The 27,678-nt window shown below is 44.5% G+C and overlaps 1 protein-coding gene across 1 annotated transcript in view; it reads right to left on the reverse strand.

Moving 5' to 3' along the window:
* nfatc1 (nuclear factor of activated T cells 1) overlaps positions 1–27,678 on the reverse strand; it is a 71,839-nt gene that overhangs the window by 11,917 nt on the left and 32,244 nt on the right. Inside the window, exons 8-9 of the mRNA XM_014177036.3 lie at positions 3,588–3,720; positions 179–769 (exon numbers count right to left, since the gene is read on the reverse strand). Of these exons, the coding sequence (XP_014032511.1) occupies positions 179–769; positions 3,588–3,720 (724 nt within the window). The remainder of the gene's footprint in view (positions 1–178; positions 770–3,587; positions 3,721–27,678) is intronic.

The raw sequence follows: 27,678 nt of genomic DNA on the forward strand, positions 1-27,678 counted from the left end.
TAGCATAGCATAGTATTGTATTACGTCAAGTGTGCATTTACATAGCTTCTAAGCAGCTAGCTACACAAAAAATTATTTACAATATGCCAATAATATGATTTACTGTATGTTTCAATGGTGGCTTTAATTGTCACAGTGCATTAGGATAATCTGGAGAGGTTTATGATTAATAACTCACCATCATCTAGGTACATCTGGTCCAGTTCCTCTGGCTCCTGTTTGATGTTAATGGCCAACGTGGGGCTCGAGGAGCGGCTGCCTCTCTGTTGGGTCACTGGGCTGGAGCTGCCACTGATGGGCTGGGGCGGCGTTAGGCAGTGGGTAGGGGAGAACGGGGCTTCCAGGCAGCTGGTGTCAGGGGTGGAGGGCTGTGAGCCTGGTGAGGATGAGGCACTACTGGGTGGGTAGAGGACAGATTGCGGCTGGTAGCATCCAGGACTCTCTTGGATGATGGAGACATGTGGGATCGGAGACTGGGATGGGCCTGCTGACAGGCACTTGGAGAAGGGCGTGGTGGGTGACAGGTCATGCAGTTTGGGACTTGTGCTGGGGGAGGATGAGGAGGACAGTGAGGAAGGCTTCCCTCCCAGTCTCCGTTGGCAGGCGGAGTAGGTGCCCCCCACACACGGCCGGAGTTCTGTGGGTATAATGGAGGTCATGACCTGTGGGGTGTAGTAAGGCTTGGGGCGAAGCGCCAGGCCAGGGCCACGCTGGGGACACACCTGGGGGGGGTCGTAGTCATCATTCGGCTCCGTTTTTATCATTGGAACTGAAAGAAGGAGAAAAAGGAGAGGAAAAGGAGTAAAATGAATAAACATACGGTTCGATCTCCTGTCGAGTGTACGCGGGTGAGTGAGTGACTGAGTGAGTGAGTGAGCGAGTGAGTGAGAAAATGTCAGTGAGTGAGTGTGAGAATGTGAGTAAGTGAGTGGTGTGTGTGTGTGAGTGAGTGAGTGAGTGAGTGAGTGAGTGAGTGAGTGAGTGAGCAAGTGTCAGTGAGTGAGTGTGAGAATGTGAGTGAGTGAGCGTGTCAGTGAGTGAGTGAGTGAGCGTGTCAGTGAGTGAGTGAGTGAGTGAGTGAGTGTCAGTGAATAAGTGATTGAGTGAGTGAGTGAATAAGTGAGTGAGTGTGTGTGTGTGTGTGTGTGTGTGTGTGTGTGTGTGTGTGAGAGTGAGTGAGTGAGTGAGTGAGTGAGTGAGTGAGTGAGTGAGTGAGTGAGTGAGTGAGTGAGTGAGTGAGTGAGTGAGTGAGTGAGAAAGTGTCAGTGAGTGAGTGAGTGAGTGAGTGAGTGAGTGAGTGAGTGAGTGAGTGAGTGAGTGAGTGAGTGAGTGAGTGAGTGTCAGTGAATAAGTGAGTGAGTGAATAAGTGAGTGAGTGTGTGTGTGTGTGAGTGAGTGAGTGAATAAGTGTCAGTGAGTGAGTGAGTGAGTGAGTGAGTGAGTGAGTGAGTGAGTGAGTGTCAGTGAATAAGTGAGTGAGTGAATAAGTGAGTGAGTGAGTGAGTGTGAGTGAATGAGTGAGTGAGTGAGCGAGTGAGTGAGAAAGTGTCAGTGAGTGAGTATGAGAATGTGAGTGAGTGAGTGTGTGAGTGAGTGAGCGTGTCAGTGAGTGAGTGAGTGAGTGTCAGTAAATAAGTGAGTGAGTGAATAAGTGAGTGAGTGTGTGAGTGAGTGAGTGAGTAAGTGAGTGAGTGAGGGAGTGAGTGAGTGAGTGAATGAGTGAGTGAGTGAGTGGCTCGGATACCCACAGCCAAACAAACACTCTCATCAATGAGACTCTGTGTCTTTTCCACCCTGCTGAAAATATTCAAAAATGAAAAAAGGGAGAGACAAAAGGGGATGAATCATCACCACAAGAGACTTCCAGCTGGTTCTACAATAAAAATGCCTATTTTCTTTGGATCAGACCCCGGCAATAATATTCTATAAACGTGCATTATGAAATATGTTGCTGCTGCAGAAGTTTCATACTGTACCCAAACATGAAATACAATCCTGCTCTCTCAAAAAAACACACAAAAAACTGTTTTACCAAATATGCTATGTATTGCTCATTCAAACCCCAATATTTCAAGACGTGGCTCAATATTGAAACAAAATGGTGCCTGCAAAATGCTTTGAAGATTTCAATGATTATGCTTGTGGTGACCATGGTTGAGTTCAGAAGGGCCCTTTCTCCACTGTCTTGTTCTCAGTTCCCAGCCCTTGGCTACCAATACCAAATTCCTGTGTGGATCGTGTTGAACATTACATTTCAACAAGATCCACACGTGTTGAACATTACATCTCCTCCTGTATGATTCTCGGTCAATCTCGCTTAACGGCTGATGCCGCAGTCCACTGACAACCGACCGTTAGCACCGGTTTTGAACCTGAGATTTATCGTGCATCAAAAACTAAACTCGATTTGCACACCTAAAACGAGTGAAACCAAGCTACATCCTGCAACACCCAGCCTTGCTGAGCCCGCTGTCAAGTGAACAAGGTGAATTCTGATGAGACGAGTCATGCCAACAGCAGGTTTACAATAGCAAACCGCTTCTATTTTAGACCCAGTAGGAGGAAGTGTGTCTGCAAGCGACAGGATAGACTAATGCGCAGACACAACACACAGATGAGTAGGATAAGTGCAATGTTTGTGTTACCACAAAATCTGAGAGTGTGCCTTAGCATCTCCGCAATAAAAATATGTGATGTTGCTGAAATAACAGTACTGTTAGAAATGCCTGGGTAAGTGTACTGTAACAGAAATGTTTGTACTTCTGCAGGTTTTATTGATATATGCAAGTAAAAAAAAAAAAATTATAAGCGACAGTAATTTCCATCTCATTAGGTGTAGGCTTAATCCACATAATTTGGAGGGATATCAAATCTTCTTCTACTGTAGGTGTCTGGACCTAATGTGTAGACTACTAGAGTGTGTGGCATGACTTCACATACCACACTGTCCAGACAGCTTGTTTAATGAAGAGACTTGAGTCTAACCCTTTAAGAGACACTGACCAGGCCCAGTGTCCCCTCTCTCCCCCCTCTCTGACTCTCACCAGAGGCTGAGGACAATGCTGCACTTTCAGAGGGGAAAGCAACTGAGGCACGTCAGCGCCCACATACAGGACTGGGACCGCAGTTGAATCAGAGCTTTGAACCACCCACTGGATACTAGCTTTCTCCAAGCCGGCTGCAATTAGAAGTGTTTATTTTTTTACATTTGATCTGGTGTGGCGTTTTTCATTTAGTCTGGCAACAGTTTGGCTATTCAAAAAACAGTGTTCCCCTCCCCTTTTCCACTCTGGTGCAGTCCACTCCAAGTGTTCTTATAGCTGCAGGTATGGAAAATGATATATTTTATGGAGATCCATTTTTACAATGGGAATAACCCAAACCATCGCTTTGTTCCTTACTTGAAAACCACCAAAGACGGAATACAGAATGTTTGTGTTCTTTTCTTCAGATGTAAAAATTGTGCTTAAAGTTTTCTTATTGGTCTGGGATATGAAAGGACAAGGATAGACAAAAGAGGAGTAGGGGATAGGGTGCTGGGTAAAAAAAGAGAGAGACGGAGACAGACAGAATGAAAGAGAGTTTACCATTGGCAGACATGTAGGTGAAGTGCTGGTACTGGCTCCTTTTCCTCTTGCCATTGCACACATAGAAGTTCACCTGAACAGGATTGGATATCCTCTGGTTCCGATAAGGAGGGATTTCAATGAGAAGAGATGTCTGCAATATAAAGTCAAAGGCAATGCCATCCATAGTGAGATGCAACCGAGTGCCTTCAGAAAGTATTCACAGCCCTTGACTTTTTCCAAATGTTGTTGAGTTAAAGCCTGAATTTAAAATGGGATAAATTTAGATTGTTTGGTCTCTGGCTTACACACAATACCCCATAATGTCAAAGTGGAATTATGTTTTTCATTTGTTTTAAACAAATTAATCAAAAATTAAAAGCTGAAATGTCTTGAGTCAATAAGTATTCAACCCTTTTGTTATGGCAAGCCTAAATAAGTCCAGGAGTAAAAATGGGCTTAACAAGTCATATGATAGGTTGCATGGACACACTTTGTGTGCAATAATATTGTTTAACATGATTTTTGAATGACTACCTCATCTCTGTACCCAACACATACAATTATCTGTAAGGTCCCTCAGTCGAGCATTGAATTTCAAATACATATTCAACCACAAAGTTTAGGGTGGTTTTCCAATGCCTCACAAAGAAGGGCATCTATTGGTACAGTGCTTGCAAAAGTATTTACCCCCCTTGGCATTTTTCCTATTTTGTTGCCTTACAACCTGGAATTAAAATAGATTTTTGGGGGGTTTGTATCATTTGATTTACACAACATGCCTACCACTTTGAAGATGCAAAATATGTTTTATTGTGAAATTAACAAGAAATAAGACAAAAAAAAATAAACTTGAGTGTGCATAACTATTCACCCCCCTTACTAAGTCAATACTTTGTAGAGCCCCATTCTGCAGAAATTACAGCTGCAAGTCTCTTGGCATATAAGCTTGGCACATCTAGCCCCTGGGATTTTTGCCCATTCTTCAAGGCAAAACTGCTCCAGCTCCTTCAAGTTGGATGGGTTCCACTGGTGTACAGCAATCTTTAAGTCATACCATAGATTCTCAATTGGATTGAGGTCTTGGCTTTGACTAAGGCATTCCAAGACATTTAAATGTCTCCCCGTAAACCACTCGAGTGTGGCTCTAGCAGTATGCTTAGGGTCATTGTCCTGCTGGAAGGTGAACCTCTGTCCCAGTCTCAAATCTCTGGAAGACTGAAACAGGTTTCCCTCAAGAATTTTCCTGTATTTAGCGCCATCCATCATTCCTTCAATTCTGACCAATTTCCCAGTCCCTGCCGATTAAAAACATCTCCACAGCATGATGCTGCCACCACCATGCTTCAATGTGGGGATACTGTTCTCGGGGTGATGAGAGGTGTTGGGTTTGCGCCAGACATAGCGATTTCCTTGATGGCCAAAAATATCAACTTTAGTCTCATCTGACCAGAGTACCTTCTTCCATATGTTTGGGGAGTCTCCCACATGCCTTTTGGTGAACACCAAACATGTTTCCTTATTTTTTTCTTTAAGCAATGGCTTTTTTTCTGGCCACTCTTCCATAAAGCCAAGCTCTGTGGAGTGTACAGCTTAAAGTGGTCCTATGCCAGATACTTCAATCTACGCTGTGGAGCTTTGCAGCTCCTTCAGGGTTATCTTTGGTCTCTTTGTTGCCTCTCTGATGAATGCCCTCCTTGCCTGGTCTGTGAGTTTTGGTGGGCGGCCCTCTCTTGGCAGATTTGTTGTGGTGCCATATTCTTAAAAAATGTTATTAATGGATTTAATGGTGCTCCATGGGATGTTAAACATTTTGGATATGTTTTTATAACCCAACCCTGGTCTGTACTTCTCCACAACTTTGTCCTTGACCTGTTTAGAGAGCTCCTTGGTCTTCATGGTGCCGCTTGCTTGGTGGTGCCCCTTGCTTAGTGGTGTTGCAGACTCTGGGGCCTTTCAGAACAGGTGTATATATGAGATCATGTGACAGATCATGTGACACTTCAATAAACTCCACCTGTGTGCAATCTAACTAATTATGTCACTTCTGAAGGTAATTGGTTGCACCAGATCTTATTTAGGGGCTTCATAGCAAAGGGGGTGAATACATACGCACGCACCACTTTTTCGTTTTTAATTTTTTAGAATTTGAAACAAGTTATTTTTTCATTTCACTTTAACAATTTGGACTATTTTGTGTACGTCCATTATATGAAATCCAAATAAAAATAAATTTAAATTACAGGTTGTAATGCAACAAAATAGGAAAAACGCCAAGAGGGATGAATACTTATGCAAGGCACTGTGGATGGGTAAAAAATAAATAATCAGACATTGAATATCCCTTTGAGCATGGTGAAGTTATTCATTACACTTTGGGTGGTGTATCAATACACCGAGTCACTACAAAGATACATGCGTCTGGAATCAGTTGCCGGAGAGGAAGGAAACCACTCAGGGATTTGAGGCCAATGGTGACTTTAAAACAGTTACAGAGTGGCTGTGATAGGAAAAAACTGAGGATGGATCAACAACATTGTAGATACTCCACAACACTAACCTAAATGACAGTAAAAGAAGGAAGACTGTATGGAATAAAAATATTCCAAAACAATACTTCAAAAAGTTTTTATCCTGAATACAAAGTGTTATGTTTGGGGCAAATCCAATACAACACATTACTGAGTACCAGTCTCCATATTTTGAAGCATAGCGGTGGCTGCATCATATTATGGGTATGTTTGTAATCATTAAGGACTGGGGAGGTTTTCAGGAGAGAAAAAAAAGAAACGGAATGAGCTAAGCACAAGCAAAATCCTAGAGGAAAACCTGGTTCAGTTTGGTTTCCACCAGACACTGGGAGATTAATTCACAGATAAGCAAGGACAAATCAAGGACAAATCTACACCGGGGTTGCTTACCAAAAGACAGTAAATGATCCTGAGTGGCCAAGATACAGTTGACTTAAATCTACAGCAAGATCTGTAAATGATTGTCTAGCAATGATCAACAACCAATTTGACAGAGCTTGAAGAATTTTGAAAATAATAATGTGCAAATGTTGCACAATCCAGGTGTGGAAAGCTCTTAGACTTACCCAGGAAGACTCACAGCTGTAATGGCAGCCAAAGGTGCTTATACAAAGTATTGCATCAGGGGTGTGAATACTTACAGTACCAGTCAAAAGTTGACACACCTACTCATTCAAGAGTTTTTCTTTATTTTTACTATTTTGTACATTGAAGAATAATAGTGAAGACATCAAAACTATGAAATAACACATGGAATCACGTAGTAACCAAAAAAGTGTTAAACTAATCAAAATATATTTTATATTTGAGATTCTTCAAAGTAGCCACCCTTTGCCTTGATGACAGCTTTGCACACACTTGGCATTCTCTCAACCAGCTTCATGAGGTAGTCACATGGAATGCATTTCAATTAACAGGTGTGCCTTGTTAAAAGTTAATTTATGGAATTTCTTTCCTTCTTAAGGCATTTTGAGCCAATCAGTTGTGTTGTGACAAGGGAGGGATGGTATACAGAAAGACCAAGTCCATATTATGGCAAGAACAGCTCAAATTAGCAAAGAGAAATGACAATCCATCATTACTTTAAGACATGAAGGTCAGTCAATGCCGAAATTTCCAGAACTTTGAAAGTTTCTTTAAGTGCAGTCGCAAAAACCATCAAGCGCTATGATGAAACTGGCTCTCATGAGGACCGCCACAGGGAAGGAAGACCCAGAGTTATCTCTGCTGCAGAGGATAAGTTCATTATAGTTAACTGCACCTCAGAAATTGCAACCCAAAGACACATCTCCACATCAAATGTTCAGAGGAGACTGCATGACTCAGGCCTTCATGGTCAAATTGCTGCAAAGAAACCACTACTAAAGGAAACCAATAAGAAGAAGAGACTTGCTTGGGCCAATAAACACGAGCAATGGGCATTAGACCGTTGGACATTTGTCCTTTGGTCTGATGAGTCCAAATGTAAGATTTTTGGTTCCAACCACTGTGTCTTTGTGAGATGCAGAGTAGGTGAACGGAAGATCTCCACATGTGTGGTGCCCACCATGAAGCATGGAGGAGGTGTGATGATACTTTGCTTGTGACACTGTCTGTGATTTATTTAGAATTCAAGGCACACTTAACCAGCATGGGTACCACAGCATTCTGCAGCGATATGTCATTCCATCTGGTTTGCACTTATTTACAATTTTTTTATTTTTTATTTTACTAGGCAAGTCAGTTAAGATCAAATTCTTATTTCAATGATGGCCTAGGAACAGTGGGTTAACTGCCTTATTCAGGGGCAGAACGACAGATTTTTACCTTGTCAGCTTGGGGATTCGATCTTGCAACGTTTTGATACTTGTCCAACACTCTAACCACTAGGCTACCTGCCGCTAAGTGGGACAATCATTTGTTTTTCAACAGGACAATGACCCAACACACCTCCAGGCTGTGTAAGTGCTATTTGACCTAGAAGGAGAGTGATGGAGTGCTGCATCAGATGACCTGTCCTCCATAATCACCAGACCTCAACCCAATTGAGATGATTTGGGATGAGTTGGACCGCAGAGTGAAGGAAAAGCAGCCAACAAAGCATTCCAGGTGAAGCTTGTTGAGAGAATGCCAAGAGGAGAGTGATGGAGAAAACAGTCTATGACTTGGGTGAATGGAGTCTGACAATTTTATGGGCTTACCTCTGACTCCGCCTATTATATAGGTCATCGATTGCAGGAAGCTTGGCCCCAGTGATGTACTGGGACGTACGCACACCACCCTGCAATAGGTGCTACAGAGGGTAATGCGTACGGGCCAGTATATCACTGGGGCCAAGCTTCCTGTAATTCCAGGACCTATTTACCAGGCGGTGTCAGAGGAAAACCCATAAAATTGTCAGAGACTCCAGTCACCCAAGTCATAGACTGTTTTCTCTGCTACCGCACGGCAAGCGGTACCGGAGCGACAAGTCTAGGACCAAAAAGCTCCTTAAAAGCTTCTACCCCCAAGCCATAAGACTGCTGAACAATTAATCAAATGGCCACCGGACTATTACATTGACCCTTCACCCCTACCTACAGTTGAAGTCGGAAGTTTACATACACTTAGGTTGGAGACATTAAAACTCATTTTTCAAGCACTCCACAAATTTCTTGTTGAAGTTTTGGAAAGTCGGTTAAGACATCTACTTTCTGCATGACACAAGTAATTTTTCCAACAATTGTTTACAGACAGATTATTTAACTTAAAATTCACCGTATCACAATTCCAGTGGGTCAGAAGTTTACATACACCAAGTTGACTGTGCCTTTAACCTGTTGGGGCTGCACAGGACCTCCAAAGCCACCTGTTGTCCTACTACCAGTTCCACCAGCTGATCTGCGCTCTGCGGGTTAGCTTGCTTGCTAACTTTTTAGCTGCGAGAGGGAGAGAGCGTAGAAATGTATCTATGACCACTTTCTCGATGGTTGTGAGCGTCAGTGGTTCAGCAGTTAGCCAGCTCTTGGCCAGCCTACTTACATCTTGCATTTGCGATCGGGGGGGATGCTGTACGATCATACGCCTAATCATGGAATCTTTGTGCCCTGCTAATCAGGGTGTAACCATACCGGCGCAGGGTTTCCTTTTTCAGCCCCTCGTAATGCGTCGCATTGTCAGCCTTCAGATCCTGATAGGTCTTCTGTGCCGCACCTGACAGGAAGGGTGCTAGCAGGCTGGCCCATTGCTCATGGGACCATTTCTCCCTAGCTGCTGTCCTTTCAAAGGCTTGGAGGTAAGCCTCGATGTCGTCAGCCTCTCAGCTTCAGTATAAACCTACTGGGTTTGGGATGAGAGACTGCTGCGCATGCCGCCCTGCCGGCCTGGGCGGCTGTCAGCTGGCTGAGTTCAGCTCGCAGGGGGAGCGGTCTGCTGATGCTGTTCCTCCAGCAGCTCCCAATACATAGCCTGCTGGGCTATGTTCGCCTCCACCAGCTGTTTCACCAATGCTTCCATGGTGCTCTGTGTCTGTTTCGTTATTGAGCTTGGTTTGCGGTCCTCGCATTCTCCACCACATGTAGCAGGTTTAAGGGTGTGGGGTTTCCACATACGTGTTTCACAACACAACACTCTTCACCAACACTCTTCACCAACACCTCTTCACCAACACTCACTTCCCTCTCCATTCTCTGCCCCTTTGTGCAGGCCGCTTCCTCTTTTATCCCCAAGTACTCCCTGGCTTAATGAACCACAGGCTTGCCTCGTTGGGGCAGGAAGTCCATATAAGGCTCAGGGGTGGAGCCAGCGGGCTGCAAGGTATCTCCCTTCAATCACCACTCCCCTCACCTCTCCCTGCCGTCTGCCACAATGCACACAGATGCAAACAGATACTGATAGTTACACATACACTGAGTGTACAAAATATTAAGGACACCTTCCTAATATTGAGTTTCACCCCTCCTTTTGCCCTCAGAACAGCCTCAATTCGTCGGGGCATGGACTCTACAAGGTGTTGAAAGCATTCCACAGGAATGCTGGCTCATGTTGACTCCAATGCTTCCCACAATTGTGTGAAGTCGGCTGGATGTCCTTGGGGTAGTGGACCATTCTTGATACACATGTTGAGCGTGTAAAACCCAGCAGCGTTGCAGTTCTTGACATAAACTAGTGCGCCTGGCACTTAAATATTTTGTCTTGCCCATTCACCCGCTGAATGGCACAATCCATGTCTCAATTGTCTCAAGCCTTAAAATCCTTCTTTAACCTGTCTCCTCCCCTTCATCTACACTGACTGAAGTGGATTTAACAAGTGATATCAATGAGGGATCATAGCTTCACTTGGATTCACCTGGTTAGTCTATGTCATGGAAATGTCCTTAATGTTTTGTATACTCAGTGTACATACAAAACTGGCCAAAATATCGTGAAACATTTATTTTGCGAAGTAAAGACACACCTGAGATATGTCACAGATGGCCATCAGGTATGTTTCTTTAAATCAGCCTCTTTATCCTGCACTGTCATTTTATATCCAGTTCAGGCAGTGTCCAGTGCATTCGGAAAGTATTCAGACCCCCCATTTTGTTACGTTACAGTCTTGTTCTAAAATGTGACTACTGCACAAATGTGACTACTAAATATGTTGCTACTGCTCTCAATAACATTGCTGCCCTGAATTTATCAGTCGCTATCGACAAAGGTCAGTGGGAAAAAGTTGTGATGGACGACCATCGGGCCATGCTAGGCTGACTCTCATTTCATAACACGTTTTGAAATCAGTGGAACACAACAGGACAAACAAGCTGTGCAAACTAAACGGAAACAACACAGGATGTCTGATAAAAGGGGTTGCAGTCTGCCGTGAAGCTTACATCCATGTATACAGGTAAGAATCTAGCTACAGATTCAGTTATTATACGTTTCTAATTTGGTCAGAAAGTTGTTTTCATTGCAAGCTAAAGCTTGCTGTTAGCTAGCCAGCTGGAGTTCGATGGCTGGCTTGTTAACTAACAATAAGCCAAACGTTATTTGGTTAACTTTAGCTTGCTATGACAATTGGTTTGTATTGCTAGTAATGTTACTCTATGGATTGGGATTATAATTTTTTAGCTAGCTAGCTAACGTTAACGTGACATGTCTAAACAAAAGATCCCAAGTTAAAGCTTGCTGTTAGCTAGCTAACGTTAGCTGTGGTTAGGTGGCTGGCTTGCTAGCTAACATTAACTTATGTGTAGGAAGTGTGTGTAATGTTAGTGATGTTTTCTCAGAATGCCATTTTGCATTGCTAGTTATAGCCTAATGTTAGCTAGCCAGCTGATGTTAGATGGATCCAGCTTCCGACAGGGCAGGCGGAGGGGCAAGTTTCGGGTCGAGAGCCAGACCCTGTCCCACACCGGGGCCTCACTGCGGTGACGGTCTGCGTCAACTTTCTGGCGCAGTACGGTGCGCTGAAGGTGGACATGGGCGGCGTCCCATGTTTCCTCCGCACGCCGGAACCAGTCATCCACCACAGGAGCCTCGGTCTGACTCTGATGTCAAGGAGCCAGAACCGGCTGATACCCCAGTACACACTGGAAGGGAGAAAGGTTAGTGGAGGAGTGGCGAAGTGAGTTCTGGGCCATCTTTGCCCAGGGCACGAACGCCGCCCACTCCCCTGGCCGGTCCTGGCAATAAGACCTCAGAAACCTACCCACATCCTGGTTAACTCTCTCCACCTGCCCGTTACTCTCGGGGTGAAAACCTGAGTTAAGGCTGACCGAGACCCCAGACGTTCCATGAACGCCTTCCACACCCTTGACGTGAACTAGGGACCCCGATCAGACACTATATCCTCAGGCACCCCGTAGTGCCGGAAGACGTGTGTAAACAGGGCCTCCGCAGTTTGTAGGGCCGTAGGGAGACCGGGCAAAGGGAGGAGACGACAGGACTTAGAAAAACGATCAACAACGACCAGGATCGTGGTGTTACCATGTGAAGGTGGAAGATCGGTTAGGAAATCCACTGACAGGTGCGACCTCGACCGTTGTGGAACGGGTAAGGGTTGTAACTTACCTCTGGGCAGGTGTCTAGGAGCTTTGCACTGAGCGCACACCGAGCAGGAGGAAACATAAACCCTCACGTCCTTAGCTAAAGTGGGCCACCAGTACTTCCCACTAAGACAGCGCACTGTCCGACCAATCCCAGGATGACCAGAGGAGGGTGATGTGTGGGCCCAATAGATCAGCCGGTCGCGGATAGCAGACGGAACGTCCAGACGCCCAGCTGGACACTGAGGGGAGCGGGGCTCTGCACGTGACGCCCGCTCAATGTCCGCGTCCAGCTCCCACACTACCGGCGCCACCAAACAAGAGGCGGGGAGTATGGGAGTGGGATCCATGGGCCGCTCCTCTGTGTCATACAGCTGGGACAATGCGTCTGCCTTAACGTTCTGGGAGCCTGGTCTGTAAGAAAGGGTAAATACAAAACGGGTGAAAAACATGGCCCACCTTGCCTGGCGAGGGTTCAGACTCCTCGCCGCCCGGATGTACTCCAGATTGCGGTGGTCAGTCCAGATGAGAAAAGGGTGTCTAGCCCCCTCAAGCCAATATCTCCATGCCTTCAAGGCCTTGACGACAGCCAACAACTCCCAGTCCCCCACGTCATAGTTTCGCTCCGCCAGGCTGAGCTTCTTTGAGAAGAAGGCACAAGGGCGGAGCTTCGGTGGCGTACCTGAGCGCTGAGAGAGCACAGCTCCTATCCCAGCCTCGGACGCGTCCACCTCCACTATGAACGCCAAAGAGGGATCCGGATGGGCCAGCACGGGGGCCGAGGTAAACAAAGCCCTCAGGTGACTGAAAGCCCTGTCCGCCTCAGCTGTCCACTGCAAGCGCACCGGGCCCCCCTTCAGCAGTGAAGTAATGGGAGCTGCCACCTGACCAAAACCCCGGATAAACCTCCGGTAGTAGTTGGCAAACCCTAAGAATCGCTGCACCTCCTTTACCGTGGTGGGAGTCATCCAATTACGCATGGCTGCAATGCGGTCACTCTCCATCTCCACCCCTGACGTGGAAATGCGATACCCTAGGAAGGAGACGGACTGTTGGATGAACAGGCATTTCTCAGCCTTGATGTACAGGTCATGCTCCAACAGGCGACCAAGCACTTTGCGCACCAGGGACACATGCTCGGCACGTGTAGCGGAGTATATCAAAATGTCATCAATATACACCACTACACCCTGCCCGTGCAGGTCCCTGAAAATCTCGTCTACAAAAGCTTGGAAGACTGATGGCGCATTCATCAACCCGTATGGCATGACGAGGTACTCATATTGCCTAGAGGTGGTACTGAAAGCCGTCTTCCACTTGTCTCCCTCTCGGATACGCACCAGATTGTAAGCGCTCCTGAGATCTAGTTTGTTGAAGAAGCGCGCCCTGTGCATTGACTCAATCGCAGTGGGTATGAGCGGTAGCGGGTAACTATACCTCACCGTGATCTGATTTAGACCCCGGTAGTCAATTCTTCTTCACAAAAAAGAACGTGACTCCTGGGAAGTGCAGCATCTACCAGGAGAACTATCGCACAGTCGCCCCGTCGATGAGGTGGTAATTGAGTCGCTTCTTCTTAGAGAAGGTGAGAGCCAAATCGGCATATTCAGGGGTAATGCGCATGGTGGAGACCTGGTCTGGACTCTCCACCGTAATAGCACCAAGGGAAACCCCTAAACACCTACCTGAGCACTCTTGAGACCACCCCGTGAGAGTCCTCTGTGGCCAAGAAACAGTGGGGTTATAACAAGCTAACCAGGGTAGGTCCAGCACCACGGAAAACGCAGGAGAGTCAATAAGGAAAATACAAATTTTCTCCGTGTGACCCCCCCTGCGTCACCATGCCCAAGGGAGCGGTGACCTCCCTAATTAACCCTGACCCTAATGGTTGACTATCTAAGGCGTGAACGGGGAAGGGCACATCCACGGGAACAATGGGGGTCCCTAAACTATGAGCTAACGCTATATCAATGAAATTCCCAGCTGCGCCTGAATCTACGAGCGCCTTATGCTGGGAAAGCGAGGAAAACTCAGGAAAAGTGACAGACACAAACATATATGCAACAGAGGACGGGGTGACGCCAGAGCGCCCTGCCTGCTGCCTCGATTCCCAGAGGAACCAACCCGGAACCGACCAGCAGTGTGACCTCTGCGGCCACAGATGGTGCACGAGCGGAAACCCCCTCCGGTCTCCCTGCGCACCGCCCCTCCCAGCTCCATGGGTATCGGAGAGGGGGTGCGGGAGGATGGAACCACCAGACCCCAATCTGGAGGTCCGCGAGTAGCCAGCAGGTTGCCCAGCCAGATAGACAGGTCCACCAGCTGATCGAAAGTGAGGTTGGTGTCTCTGCAGGCCAGCTCCCGACGGATGTCCTCGCGCAGACTGCAGCGGTAGTGGTCGATCAGGGCCCTGTTGTTCCATCCCGCGCCGGCAGCCAGGGTTCTAATCTCCAGGGCAAACTCCTGGGCGCTCCTCGTCTCCTGCCTCAGATGGTAGAGGCGCTCACCCGCCACTCTGCCCACGGGCGGGTGGTCGAAGACTGCCCGGAAACGGCGGGTGAACTCCTCAAAATGGTCCAACGTCGCATCTCCCTCTCTCCACACGGCGTTGGCCCACTCCAGGGCTTTCCCGGTGAGGCACGAGATGAGGGCGGACACCCTCTCACAGTCCGATGGAGCTGGGTGGACCGTGGCCAGATAGAGGTTTAATTGAAGGAGGATCCCCTGGCAGTTGGCAGCACTCCCGTCATACTCCTGTGGCAAGGAGAGACGGATTCCACTGGGTTCAGGCGGGAAAGGGGCGCTCAGGGGAGACCCCGGTTGTGCTGGTGGGGGCGCTGGAAGAACTTCCTGTCTCTCACAGCAGTCCATTGTCTGGACAATGCGGTCCATGGCGGCACCAAGATGGTAAAGTATTACTGCATGCTCCTGGACGCGCTCATCCATCTCAATGGCCGGGGTACCTTCTCCTGCTGACTCCATAGAAGGGTCGGAGATTCTGTAATGGGTGCATGTTGGTGGCAGGGAAGTCAGGCGCAGGAGAACGAACTTGGTATAAACGGAGTCGTTTAATAAAAGTTAACAAAACTCCAAAACCAAAATATAAAAATAATCAAAGTGGGTACAAAACCCGTCGCGCACCAACACATAACTTGCACAAACATACAATCAAACAATCTCCGACAAGGACATGAGGGGAAACAGAGGGTTAAATGCACAACATGAAATTGATGTGATTGGAACCAGGTGTGAAGGAAGACAAGACAAAACCAATGGAAAATGAAAAATGGATCAGTGATGGCTAGAAGGTCGGTGACGTCGACCGCCGAACACCGCCCCGAACAAGGAGAGGGACCGACTTCGGCGAAAGTTGTGACATCTTGTACATACTGTATAAAAAAGAAGAGGCGACTCCGGGATGCTGGCCTTCTAGGCAGAGTTGCAAGGAAAAAGCCATATCTCAGACTGGCCAATAAAAATAAAAGATTAAGATGGGCAAAAGAACACAGACACTGGACAGAGGAACTCTGCCTAGAAGGCAAGCATACCGGAGTCGCCTCTTCACTGTTAACTTTGAGACCCGTGTTTTGTGGGTACTATTTAATGAAGCTGCCAGTTGAGGACTTGTGAGGTGTCTGTTTCTCAAACTAGACACTAATGTACTTGTCCTCCTGCTCAGTTGTGCACCGGGGCCTCCCACTCCTCTTTCTATTCTGGTTAGAGCCAGTTTGCATTGCTCTGTGAAGGGAGTAGTAAAGAAGGCCAGTTGTATTGCTTATTTAATCAGATCAACAGTTTTCAGCTGTGCTAACATAATTGCAAAAGGGTTTTCTAATGATCAATTAGCTTTTTAAAATGATAAACTTGGATTTGCTAACACAACGTGCCATTGGAACACAAGAGTGATGGTGGCTGATAATGGGCCACTACGCCTATGTAGATATTCCATACAATATCTGCCGTTTCCAGCTACGATAGTCATTTACAGCATTAACAATGTCTACACTGCATTTCTGATCAATTTGATGTTGTTTTAATGGACAAAAAAAAGTGCTTTTCTTTCAAAAACAAGGACATTTCCAAGTGCCCCCAAACTTTTGAACGGTAGTGTAAGTATTCAGACGCTTTACTTTGTTGAAACACCTTTGGCAGTGATTAGAGTACCGAGTCTTCTTGGGTATGACGCTACAAGTTGGCACACTTGTATTTGTGGAGTTTCTCCCATTCTTCTCTCCATATCCTCTCAAGTTCTGTCAGGTTGGATGGGGAGCTTCGCTGCACAGCTATTTCAGGTCTCTAAAGAGATGTTTTATCAGGTTCAAGTCTGGGCTCTGGCTGGGCCACTCAAGGACATTCAGAGACTTGTCCAGTATTCACTCCTGCATTGTCTTGGCTGTGTGCTTATAGTCGTTGTCCTGTTGGAAGGTGAACCTTCGCCTCAGCGCTTTGGAGCAGGTTTTCATCAATGATCTCTCTGGACTTTGCTCAGATCATCTTTCCCTCGATCCTGACTAGTCTCCCTGTCCCTGCTGATGAAAAATATCCCCAAAGCCTGATGCTGCCACAATCATGCTTCACCGTAGGGATGGTGCAAAAGAGTTCAATCTTGGTTTCATAGGACCAGAAAATCTTGTTTCTCATTGTCTTTTAGGTGCTTTTTGGCAAATTCCAAGCGGGAGTTTGACTTCCGTTTGGCCGCTCTACAATAAAGGCCTGATTGGTGGAGTGCTGCAGAGATGGTTGACCTTCTGGAAGGTTCTCCCATCTCTACAGTGGACCTCTGGAGCTCTGTCAGAGTGAATATCGGATTCTTTGTCACCTCCCCGACCAAGGCCCTTCTCCCCAGATTGCTCAGTTTGGCTAGGCGACCAGCTCTACGAAGAGTCTTGGTGGTTCCAAACTTCTTCCATTTAAGAATGATGGAGGCCACTGTCTTCTTTTTTGAGATTTTTTGTTACCCTTCTCCAGATCTGTTCCTCATCACAATCCTGTCTCGGAGCTCTACGGGCAATTCCTTCAACCTTATAGCTTGGTTTTTGCTCTGACATGCCCTTTCAACTGTGGTACCTTATATAGACAGTTGTGTGCCTTTCCAAATCATGTCCAATCAATTGAAATGAACACAGGTGGACTCCAATCAAGTTGTAAAAACATCTCAAGGATGGTCAATGGAAACAGGATGCACCTGATATAAATTTTGAGTCTCATAGCAAAGGGTCTGAACACTTACAGTTGAAGTCAGAAGTTTACATACACATTAGCCAAAATATATTTCAACTCCGTTTTTCACAATTCCTGACAATTAATCCTAGTAAAAATTCCCTGTTTTAGGTCAGTTAGGATCACCACTTTATTTTAAGAATGTGAAATGTCAAAATAAAAGTAGAGAGAATTATTTCTTTCAGCTTTTATTTCTTTCATCACATTCCCAGTGGGTCAGAAGTTTACATACACTCAATTAGTATTTGGTAGCATTGCCTTTAAATTGTTTACTTTGGGTCAAACGTTTTGGGTAGCCTTCCACAAGCTTCCCACAATAAGTTGGGTGAATTTTGGCCCATTCCTCCTGACAGAGCTGGTGTAACTGAGTCAGGTTTGTAGGCCTCCTTGCTCGCACACACTTTTTCAGTTTAGCCCACACATTTTCTATAGGCTTGAGGTCAGGGCTTTGTGATGGCCACTCCAATACCTTGACTTTGTTGTCCTTAAGCCATTTTGTCACAACTTTGGAAGTATGCTTGGGGTCATTGTCCATTTAGAAGACCCATTTGCGACCAAGCTTTAACTTCCTGACTGATGTCTTGAGATGTTGCTTCAATATATCCACATCATTTTCCAGCCTCATGATGCCATCTATTTTGTGAAGTGCACCAATCCCTCCTGCAGCAAAGCACTCCCACAACATGATGCTGCCACTCCCGTGCTTCACGGTTGGGATGGTGTTCTTTGGCTTGCAAGCCTCCCCCTTTTTCCTCTAAACATAACTATGGTCATTATGGCCAAACAGTTCTATTTTTGTTTCATAATTTCTCCAAAAAGTACGACCTTTGTCCTTATGTGCAGTTGCAAACCGTAGTCTGGCTTTTTTATGGTGGTTTTAGAGCAGTGGCTTCTTCCTTGCTGAGCGGCCTTTCAGGTTATGTCGATATAGGACTCATTTTACTATGGACATAGATACTTTTGTACCTGTTTCCTCCAGAATCTTCACAAGGTCCTTTGCTGTTGTTCTGGGATTGATTTGCACTTTTTGCACCAAAATACGTTCATCTCTAGGAGACAGAACGCGTCTCCTTCCTGAGCGGTATGACGGCTGCGTGGCCCCATGGTGTTTATACTTGCGTACTATTGTTTGTACAGATGAATGTGGTACCTTCAGGTGTCTGGAAATTGCTCCCAAGGATGAACCAGACTTGTGGAGGTCTACAATTTTTTTTCTGAGGTCTTGGCTGATTTCTTTTGATTTTCCCTTGATGTCAAGCAAAGGTAGGCCTTGAAATACATCCACAGGTACACCTCCAATTGACTCAAATTATGTCAATTAGCCTATCATAAGCTTCTAAAGCCATGACATCATTATCTGGAATTTTCCAAGCCGTTTAAAGGCACAGTCAACTTAGTGTATGTAAACTTCTGACCCACTGGAATTGTGATACAGTGAATTATAAGTCAAATAATCTGTCTGTAAACAATTGTTGGAAAAATTAGATGTCGAAGTAGATGTCCTAACCTACTTGCCAAAACTATAGTTTGTTAACAATACACTTGTGGAGTGGTTGAAAAACAAGTTTTAATGACCCCAACATAAGTGTATGTAAACTTCCGACTTCAACTGTGTGTAAAGAAGGTATTTTTGAAATATTTTTTTTGTTTATAAATGTTTAAAAATGTATAAAAAACTGTTTTTGCTTGGTCTGTGGTGGCTAATTTCCGCATTACCAAATGAGGAGTTACAAAACACCAGTCCGAGTGTAACGCCCTGGCCATAGAGAGGGGTTTTTTGTTCTTTATTTTGGTTAGGCCAGGGTGTTACATTGGGTGGGCGTTCTATGTTCCTTTTTCTATGTTTTGGTATTTCTTTGTTTTGGGCCGTGTGTGTGGCTCCCAATCAGGCACAGCTGAAGCTCGTTGTTGCTGATTGGGAGTCACACATAAGGAGCATGTTTTTCCTTTGGGTTTTGTGGGTAATTGTTTCTGTTTAGAGTATTTTCCTAACAGGACTGTTTGCTGTCGTTTTTGTTCATTTTGTAGTGTTCTCTTGCTTTTTTTGAATTAAAATTCAAATGATGAACACATCCTCTGCTGCACCTTGGTTCCCTCTTACAGACCGAGTTAAACTACATCTTTAATACTTAATTAAGATACTTTTGCAAAAGTTCATGACCCCCAACAATGCACTCTCTCGAATGAATCATTTAATGAGGTGATTACAGAATGGCTACAGGGATCTTTTATAGCAACGATACCCTCTTCAACGTACATTGACAAACCACAGATACTTAATAACAGTTCACAAAGGTTACGTTTTGTATGACAGATATCAATAAAACACATCAGACAGTAACTGCTATGTCAACAGGATTAATGGTATAGCCCAGTATCTGGTCTTCTTAGAACTGTCCCTCCCTGGTACGGTATTGAACAGAACTATTTCATCCAATGGCATATATCAATTGTCAACTCTAGATACTCCCATCTCAAGCAAACCCCCTCTTGACCCCACTCCTGGACAGGCTCACTGGGGGGAGTGAGCCTCTAGGCCATATATTATCACAGGATAAGTGTGAGATCTAAGAGAGGACATACAAGGGTCCATTTACTGCCATAATCCTCCCCACAATAAAGACAAGGAGGGAGTGACTTGCTCACAGACATTGTGGAGACAAGTCATTGGTTCCCCATTAATCACGCCATCCCTTCACAAGGTTTAAGAAATAGGTAAAGACACATTCCCATGATGACAAGTCTGACCTCTCCCCTCTCTGGTCCCCAACTGTCTGAGCCCCAGCTAAGGTAGACATGCAACTGAAAAGACACCAGAGTCCAATGGACACTTTCTAATGACAAGTACCTCAAATAAGCATATTATACTAATAAAACATCTTAATTATCTATGTTACCCAACTAATTCTGATTCGTCCACGACAGGTCATTATGGGCTATTGTGTGTAGATTGATGAGGACATTTTTTAATTTAATCAATTTTAGAATAAGGCTGTAACATAACAAAATGTGGAAAAAGTCAAGGGGTCCTTTCCGAATGCACTGTATGTGATACTCCAGTCCAGATGGGGAATACAGTGAAAGCCTATACATTAGGTAAGGTTATACAGTAAACCATGGTGGTTTTCATTGTTATTAACTCTAAATTCATCCAGGGAGTATCCAGACGTTTCATTTCCCCCGGCACTGCTCCCTGCTGTCTGTGGGGGGAACGCAGGCCAGGACTGAACGTGTGTGACTTGGTTCAGCCCAGACTGTGAGCATACCACAGTACTACACTGCATGGAGTTTTACAGACCTGGGTTCAAATATTATTTGAAAACATACTAATACTTTTAATGTTTGCTTTAGTCTGCCTGGAGTGCCAAGTGACTGGTGCTGGTGCAGTTTTTGAGACTATTCTATTGGATTTATTGCACCAGGCAAGCTTAATCAAGCCCAGCTCAAGTATTTGAAATTAATTTTAATAGAATTTCTACCCATGTCTGGAGTTTAATCCTTAAGAGTCTATTGACGCAACAGTGCGTCAACCTAAGTAACATAATGAAAATTTCCTCATTAAAATCTGTCAGTTTAAGCTAGAGATATCTGTTTTTTGCATGGGTTGCGTCTCAATCAACCACGTCCGCCTATGTCGGCCTTTCGCATCTGCAGAGGAAGGTGGCTGAGCTACAGCGGTCTTTGTCATGGCTTCTCACAAAAACATCTGTAGCATCTGAACGGTTTGGAACACAAACTAATATGACCACTCTATGGAAAGATGAGACTCTTATGATGGTGTTCTCTGTTTTGCTCTACGACGCCCACAAGTGTCACGGGACTCGTGAAGGTAACCAGTACTGTTTTTGGAATTATATTAATGGAAGTATGGTGGCAGTTCTGTGCCAAAAAATGTGTTAAATTTGTATCCAAAAACTAAATATTTCTCCTAGATATAGGAAAGACACTACAAAACCATATTCCTTCTGATTTATTTTTGGAGTGTCTATTTTGCCATTTATGAATGTGTTATTCAATGCCTTTCTATGGGCTATGATAGAAAAGGCCAAATTCAATTACATTTATAAAATACAATAATTGATACCTACATGGGTCCTAAAATTCTAAATCAAATAGCTAAATTATCCATGGTATGAAAATCTTAAAACAATTCCATATGTTAGTTAGTAGAACTCCCCCACAAAGGCTTAGACCTTTTGAGGTTAACACAATCTATTGCAGACTTATGGAGGTGCTGAGCAGTAGCCAGACTGGAAATCATTTATCTTGGCATAAGTCTTTGGAGGAAGGCTGCCCCTGGCAGGTGCAGGTGAGGCCTGACACACTTTACATAAAATCAGTACAGCCGTAAACTAAAGTGAAGCCAGATGAAGCACTTCTGTTGCATTGCACGTTCCGGCTTCACTCCGCTCTATTCTCCGCACTGATAATGAGTCAGAGGATTAGTTAATGAAAAAGGGTCAATATAGAGTTTACTGTTTTAATCCATCATACTTTCAGCCATGAACAGTGTCTGGGGTGCTAGGGACTGTAGACAGCATTTATTTTATAGAGAGGGTGGAAAACAATAAGAAAGTGAGCAGAGAGGTTGCTATTTGAGAGGATCAAAAACACACAAAATATTAATTCTTTCCTCATTCCTACCAGATGGCAATTGCGCTACAACCACTATTTATCAGTTTCTCAAGAAACTAACTTTTGAGTTAATTGGCAATGACATGTTTAATTGCACACCTTATACCTAATTTGAGTAACTCCCGTCACAACAGAAATTGTCTATATGACCAACCCTAGACCAAAGACTGACATACCAGACACTGAGAAGTTACAGTCTAATCAGCTCATCATTCAGGAGTAACACCTCTAAATGATGATTTAATCTCCTCTTTGAGTCTGTTTAACATTTTCCTTAGTGCTGAATGTGTTGTCTCACAGCTTTGTGGCACAATAGGCAAGGTTAAACCTGGCTAAGGCTCTGTCGGTGTTTAGAATGGGACTGATCCAGCAGTCTGGGCTGTGGAGAATGCCCCTCGTCTGTTTGAGATTCACACAGATGTGTCCCAACAACAACAGTGAGTGTGTGCCCTGCTGACAAAAAACAGCATAGACCAGCATAGGCTGGTGACCAGCCTTCATTGTGTTTTCGCTGGTGACCAGCCTTCGTTTTGTTGCTGCTGGTGACCAGCCTTTATTGTGTTTTCGCTGGTGACCAGCCTTTGCTGTGTTTTGGACACTGGTGATCAACATGAGCTGATGATCAGCGTAACAGCATATGCTGGTCACCCACAAAACTAGCATCAAGTCACATTATACTGGCCGGCTAAGTGATGTCTAATTTCTATTGGAATCCAGCCTGAGTGGGAAGTTCCAACAATTGGAACTTTTATTCACCCACAATCTGCATTCACAATGACTGCCAGGGTTAAGAAAATTAATGGACTAGACTATCTAAACCATTTCAACTGGAACAACCATTTCAGTAATGGGTGCAACTAACAGCTCCAACTAACAGATTGGATTAGATTAGAAAAATGTATGTTATCTATCTTTGTGTAGCATAAGATAAATTAATTGATTAATTAGTCAATCAATGTACATGCCAAAACATAGATGTTTAAACAAACAATTCTAAAAATCTAATTGCAATAGAGCATGCTGGGAAATATGATAATAGTCATGGTTTTGCAGACCAGCTTCAACAGACCATGCTGGACCAGCATACACTCAAAAAAAGTTATTGAGAGGTTCTTTGTCAGGGGTGAGGGGGATAATAGGGGTGAGGCGGATAATAGGGGTGAGGCCGCCTTCACTCACTCCGCCAAACATACCCTTGTAAAACTGACTATCCTACCGATCCTCGACTTCGGCGATGTCATTTACAAAATAGCCTCCAACACTCTACTCAGCAAACTGGATGCAGTCTATCACAGTGCCAGCCGTTTTGTCACCAAAGCCCCATACACCACCCACCACTGCGACCTGTATGCTCTCGTTGGCTGGCCCTCGCTACATATTCGTCGCCAGACCCACTGGCTCCAGGTCATCTATAAGTCTATGCTAGGTAAAGCTCCACCTTATCTCAGCTCACTGGTCATGATAACAACACCCACCCGTAGCACGCGCTCCAGCAGGTATATCTCACTGGTCATCCCCAAAGCCAACACACCCCCTTTGGCAGCCTTTCCTTCCAGTTCTCTGCTGCCAATGACTGGAGCGAATTGCAAAAATTGCTGAAGCTGGAGACTTATATTTCCCTCACTAACTTTAAACATCAGCTATCTGAGCAGCTAACCGATCGCTGTAGCTGTACATAGCATCTGTAAAAAGCCCATCCAATCTACCTACCTCATCCCCATATTGTTTTTATTTACTTTTCTGCTCTTTTGAACACCAGTATTTCTACTTGCACATCATCATCTGCACATCTATCACTCCAGTGTTAATCTGCTAAATTGTAATTACTTAGCTACTATGGCCTATTTATTGACTTACCTCCTCACGCCATTTGCACACACTATATATAGACTTTCTATTTTTTCTACTGTGTTATTGGCTGTACGCTTGTTTATTCCATGTGTAACACTGTGTTGTTGTTTGTGTCGCACTGCTTTGCTTTATCTTGGCCAGGTCGCAGTTGTAAATGAGAACTTGATCTCAACTAGCCTACCTGGTTAAATAAAGGTGAAAAAAAATATATATATCTGCATATCAGTAAGGGTTCTTTACTGCTGAGATGGTTGTGAAGAACCATCCTGTGCTTTCCCTCTCCGCCATGTTTTCCTTTTATGTCATGAAATGCTACACTGTTAAAAAGTTCCTATAATTTATCGGACATTACAGGCTACTGGTTGCAGTGAAAGTAAGGTAAACATCAACAAGTTACTGAATTTGTACGCTGAATTAAGGTGTCATTGCAGTAAAAGGACAGTATGCTGATGAATGCTGGTTACTTGAGACTATACCTCACTTGGGATTTGAACTCACAACCTCTTGGTTGCTCATGACCTGAGATTGGAATACATTTCTGCACTTTGCTAAAGGTTGCCCAGAATCAAGTCAATAATTGTCAGATTATCTGACAACACCAACGTAAAAAATAGCAGTGCTCCGGTACACTTGATGTAAAGTGGGCATGAATGCTTTGAGGATTTGAATTTGCAAGCTTTTGGGTGGAAGTGCATGAATGTTTTAGCAGTGCCACCAGGTACATATTTATTACCAAGAACATATATCCACACACTCTCAGAATTAGGGTACAATTAAGGTACAGTGTTGTTCACTGGGTACAAAAAGGTCAAAGATACACATAAGGTACCTTCACATGGTACTGGTCGGTTCCTTTTAGGGCACATGTGGAGATAATCTAGTATAAAGGTACATTTTTCTGCCCACTATTTTGAATATAAGGTACAATCATCACTGCACTTTGAAATGTAGTTGGGGGCAATGTACCAGCGGGTCTTATTAGCATATTTGGGGGGATTATCTAATATATGTGTAGTTGTGCCAACCATCAGTGGAAGTGTTGTACCAGTTTAAGTGGTTGATGATTCAGTTCTGTAATCTTTGTAAGAGAATGTGACATTAAAGAGCTGCAACGTTAAGAGATTGGTGTGCATTTCACGGTAACTTAATGGAAGTTAATTGCCTGGAAGTCGCTGTGAATCTTGCGTTACCTAATTGCAACCAGCTGTCAGTAAGTTATTGTACAATTCACAGTATCTTAATAGCCAGTAGCTGCTACTAACTCACTTGTACCTAGGTGGCAGTAACTTACTGGCAGCTTAACTTGCAACCAGATATCAGTAAGCTATTGTAAAATGCATTGTAACTTACTTGCAACTAGCTGCCAGTAGCTCACTGTACCTTCACTGAACTGTTCTGATTACAAGAAAGCTTGACAACTTGTGACAACTACTAAGTATTCTTTGTGGTGAGCAAACTTGGGAACCAGCCTCACTTGGCCTTAACCTCTTGGTTGGTAGCAAACTGACCTTCCTTTCAAACCACCAGGTCAGTGAGCGTGGCAGAGATCAGCAACAGTAAATTACTGTGAATTTTACAATAACTACTTGCAGCAAGCTCTACATCTGCCCTTCTAGGCAGAGTTGCAAAGAAAAAGCCATATCTCAGACTGGCCTATAAAAATAAAATATTAAGATGGGCAAAAGAACCCAGACACTGGACAGAGGAACTCTGCCTAGAAGACCAGCATCCCGGAGTCGCCTCTTCACTGTTGACATTGAGACCCGTGTTTTGCGGGTGCTATTTAATGAAGCTGCCAGGTGAGAACTTGTGAGGCGTCGTTTAATCAAACTGGACAGTCTAATGTACTTGTCCTCTTGCTCAGTTGTGCACCGGGGCCTCCCACTCCTCTTTCTATTCTGGTTACAGCCAGTTTGCGCTGTTCTGTGAAGGGAGTAGTACACAGCATTGAACGAGATCTTCAGTTTCTTGGCAATTTCTCGCATGGAATAGCCATCATTTCTCAGAACAAGAATAGACTGACGAGTTTCAGGAGAAAGTTCTTTGTTTCTGGCCATTTTGAGCCTGTAATCGAACCCACAAATGCTGATGCCCCAGATACTCAACTAGTCTAAATAAGGCCAGTTGTATTGCTTCTTTAATCAGATCAACAGTTTTCAGCTGTGCTAACATAATTGCAAAAGGGTTTTCTAATTATCAATTAGCCTTTTAAAATGATACACTTGGATTAGCTAACACAACGTGCCATTGGCACACAGGAGTGATAGTTGCTGATAATGGGCCTCTGTACGCCTATGTAGATATTTCCAGCTACAATAGTCATTTACAACATTAACAATGTCTACACTGCATTTCTGATCAATTTTATGTTATTTTAATGGACAGAAAATGTGTTTTTCTTTCAAAAACAAGGACATTTCTAAGTGACCCCAAACTTTTGAATGGTAGTGTATATTGATTGATTAATTAAAACATGAATTTATGTTATGCTACGCAAAGGTGAATAACATGAATTTTTCTAAACAAATCCATTCTGTTACTGAAATGGTTGTTCCAGTTTAGATGGTTTTGGTGACGTGTCAAACTCATTCCACGGAGGGCTGAGTGTCTGCGGGTTTTAGCTCCACCCTTGTACTTGATTGATGAATTAAGGTCACTAATTAGTAAGGAACTCACCTGGTTGTCTAGCTCTTAATTGAAAGGAAAAACCAAAAATCCGCAGACACTGGGCCCTCCGTGGAATGAGTTTGACACCCCTGATTTAGGTAGTCTCGTTCATTAGTCTTTTTTATCCCTGGCAGTCTTTCTGAATGCAGATTGTGGGAACCCACTCTGGCTGGATTCCAACAGGAATTAAACATCACTGTGCAAGCCAGCATCATTTGACTTGATGCTCATTTTGCAATAGCTTATGCTGGTCACCAGTATCCAAAAGACAACGAATGCTGGTCACCAGCGAAAGCACAATGAAGGCTGGTCACCAGCAAAAACCCAATGAAGGCTGGTCTGCCAGCATAACAAGTTAGACCATGCTGATGTACTAGCAAAACCAGTTAGACCATGCTGGTCAGACCAGCTTGACCAGCATCTGACCAGCATTGACCAGCATACACCAGCATGGACCCATTTGAAATGTATGCTGGTCTAAGCTGTTTTTTTCCCGCAGGGTGTACGAGCGTGTGTCAGACAGAGAAAGAGATATAGAGTGTGTGTGTGTGTATGACCGTGTGTGTGCTCACACGCTTGCATGTGTGTGTATGCATCTGTGTGTATGTATCAGTGGAGGCTCCTCAGAGGAGGAAGGGGAGGACCATCCTCCTCAGTGAATTTTATAATGAAGGTCTACAGTAGCCTCAACAGCACTCTGTAGGGTAGCACCATGGTGTAACCGGAGGACAGCTAGCTTCCGTTCTCCTCTGGGTACATTGACTTCAATACAAAACGTAGGAGGCTCTTGGTTCTCACTCCCTTCCATAGACTTACACAGTAATTATTACCAGTTCTGGAGGATATCCTCCAACCTATCAGAGATCTTGCAGCATGAATTAACATGTTGTCTACCCAATCAAAGGATCAGAGAATGAATCTAGTACTGAAAGCATGAGCTACAGCTAGCTGTCACTGCAGTGCATAAAAAGTGTTGAGTAGCTGACTCAAAGAGAGAGAAAGACAATAGTTGAACAGTTTTCAACAAATTAATTTCTTAAAAAATGAAGGAGAAGCAAGAGAAAGAGAGAGAAAGATGGTCATTTTTTTCCCACTTTCAGTTCACTTACTTAGCTAGCAAATGCAGCTGGCTAGTTTAGTTACTCAAACACCCGGCTCCAATAGAGGGATACTATGTTAGGTAGATGGCTATGACTATCCAACACAACACTGGAACTCTTCCAA

Source organism: Salmo salar, chromosome 27 (genome assembly GCF_965601325.2).
Source record: "Salmo salar chromosome 27, fSalSal1, whole genome shotgun sequence".
Lineage (NCBI taxonomy): Eukaryota > Metazoa > Chordata > Actinopteri > Salmoniformes > Salmonidae > Salmo > Salmo salar.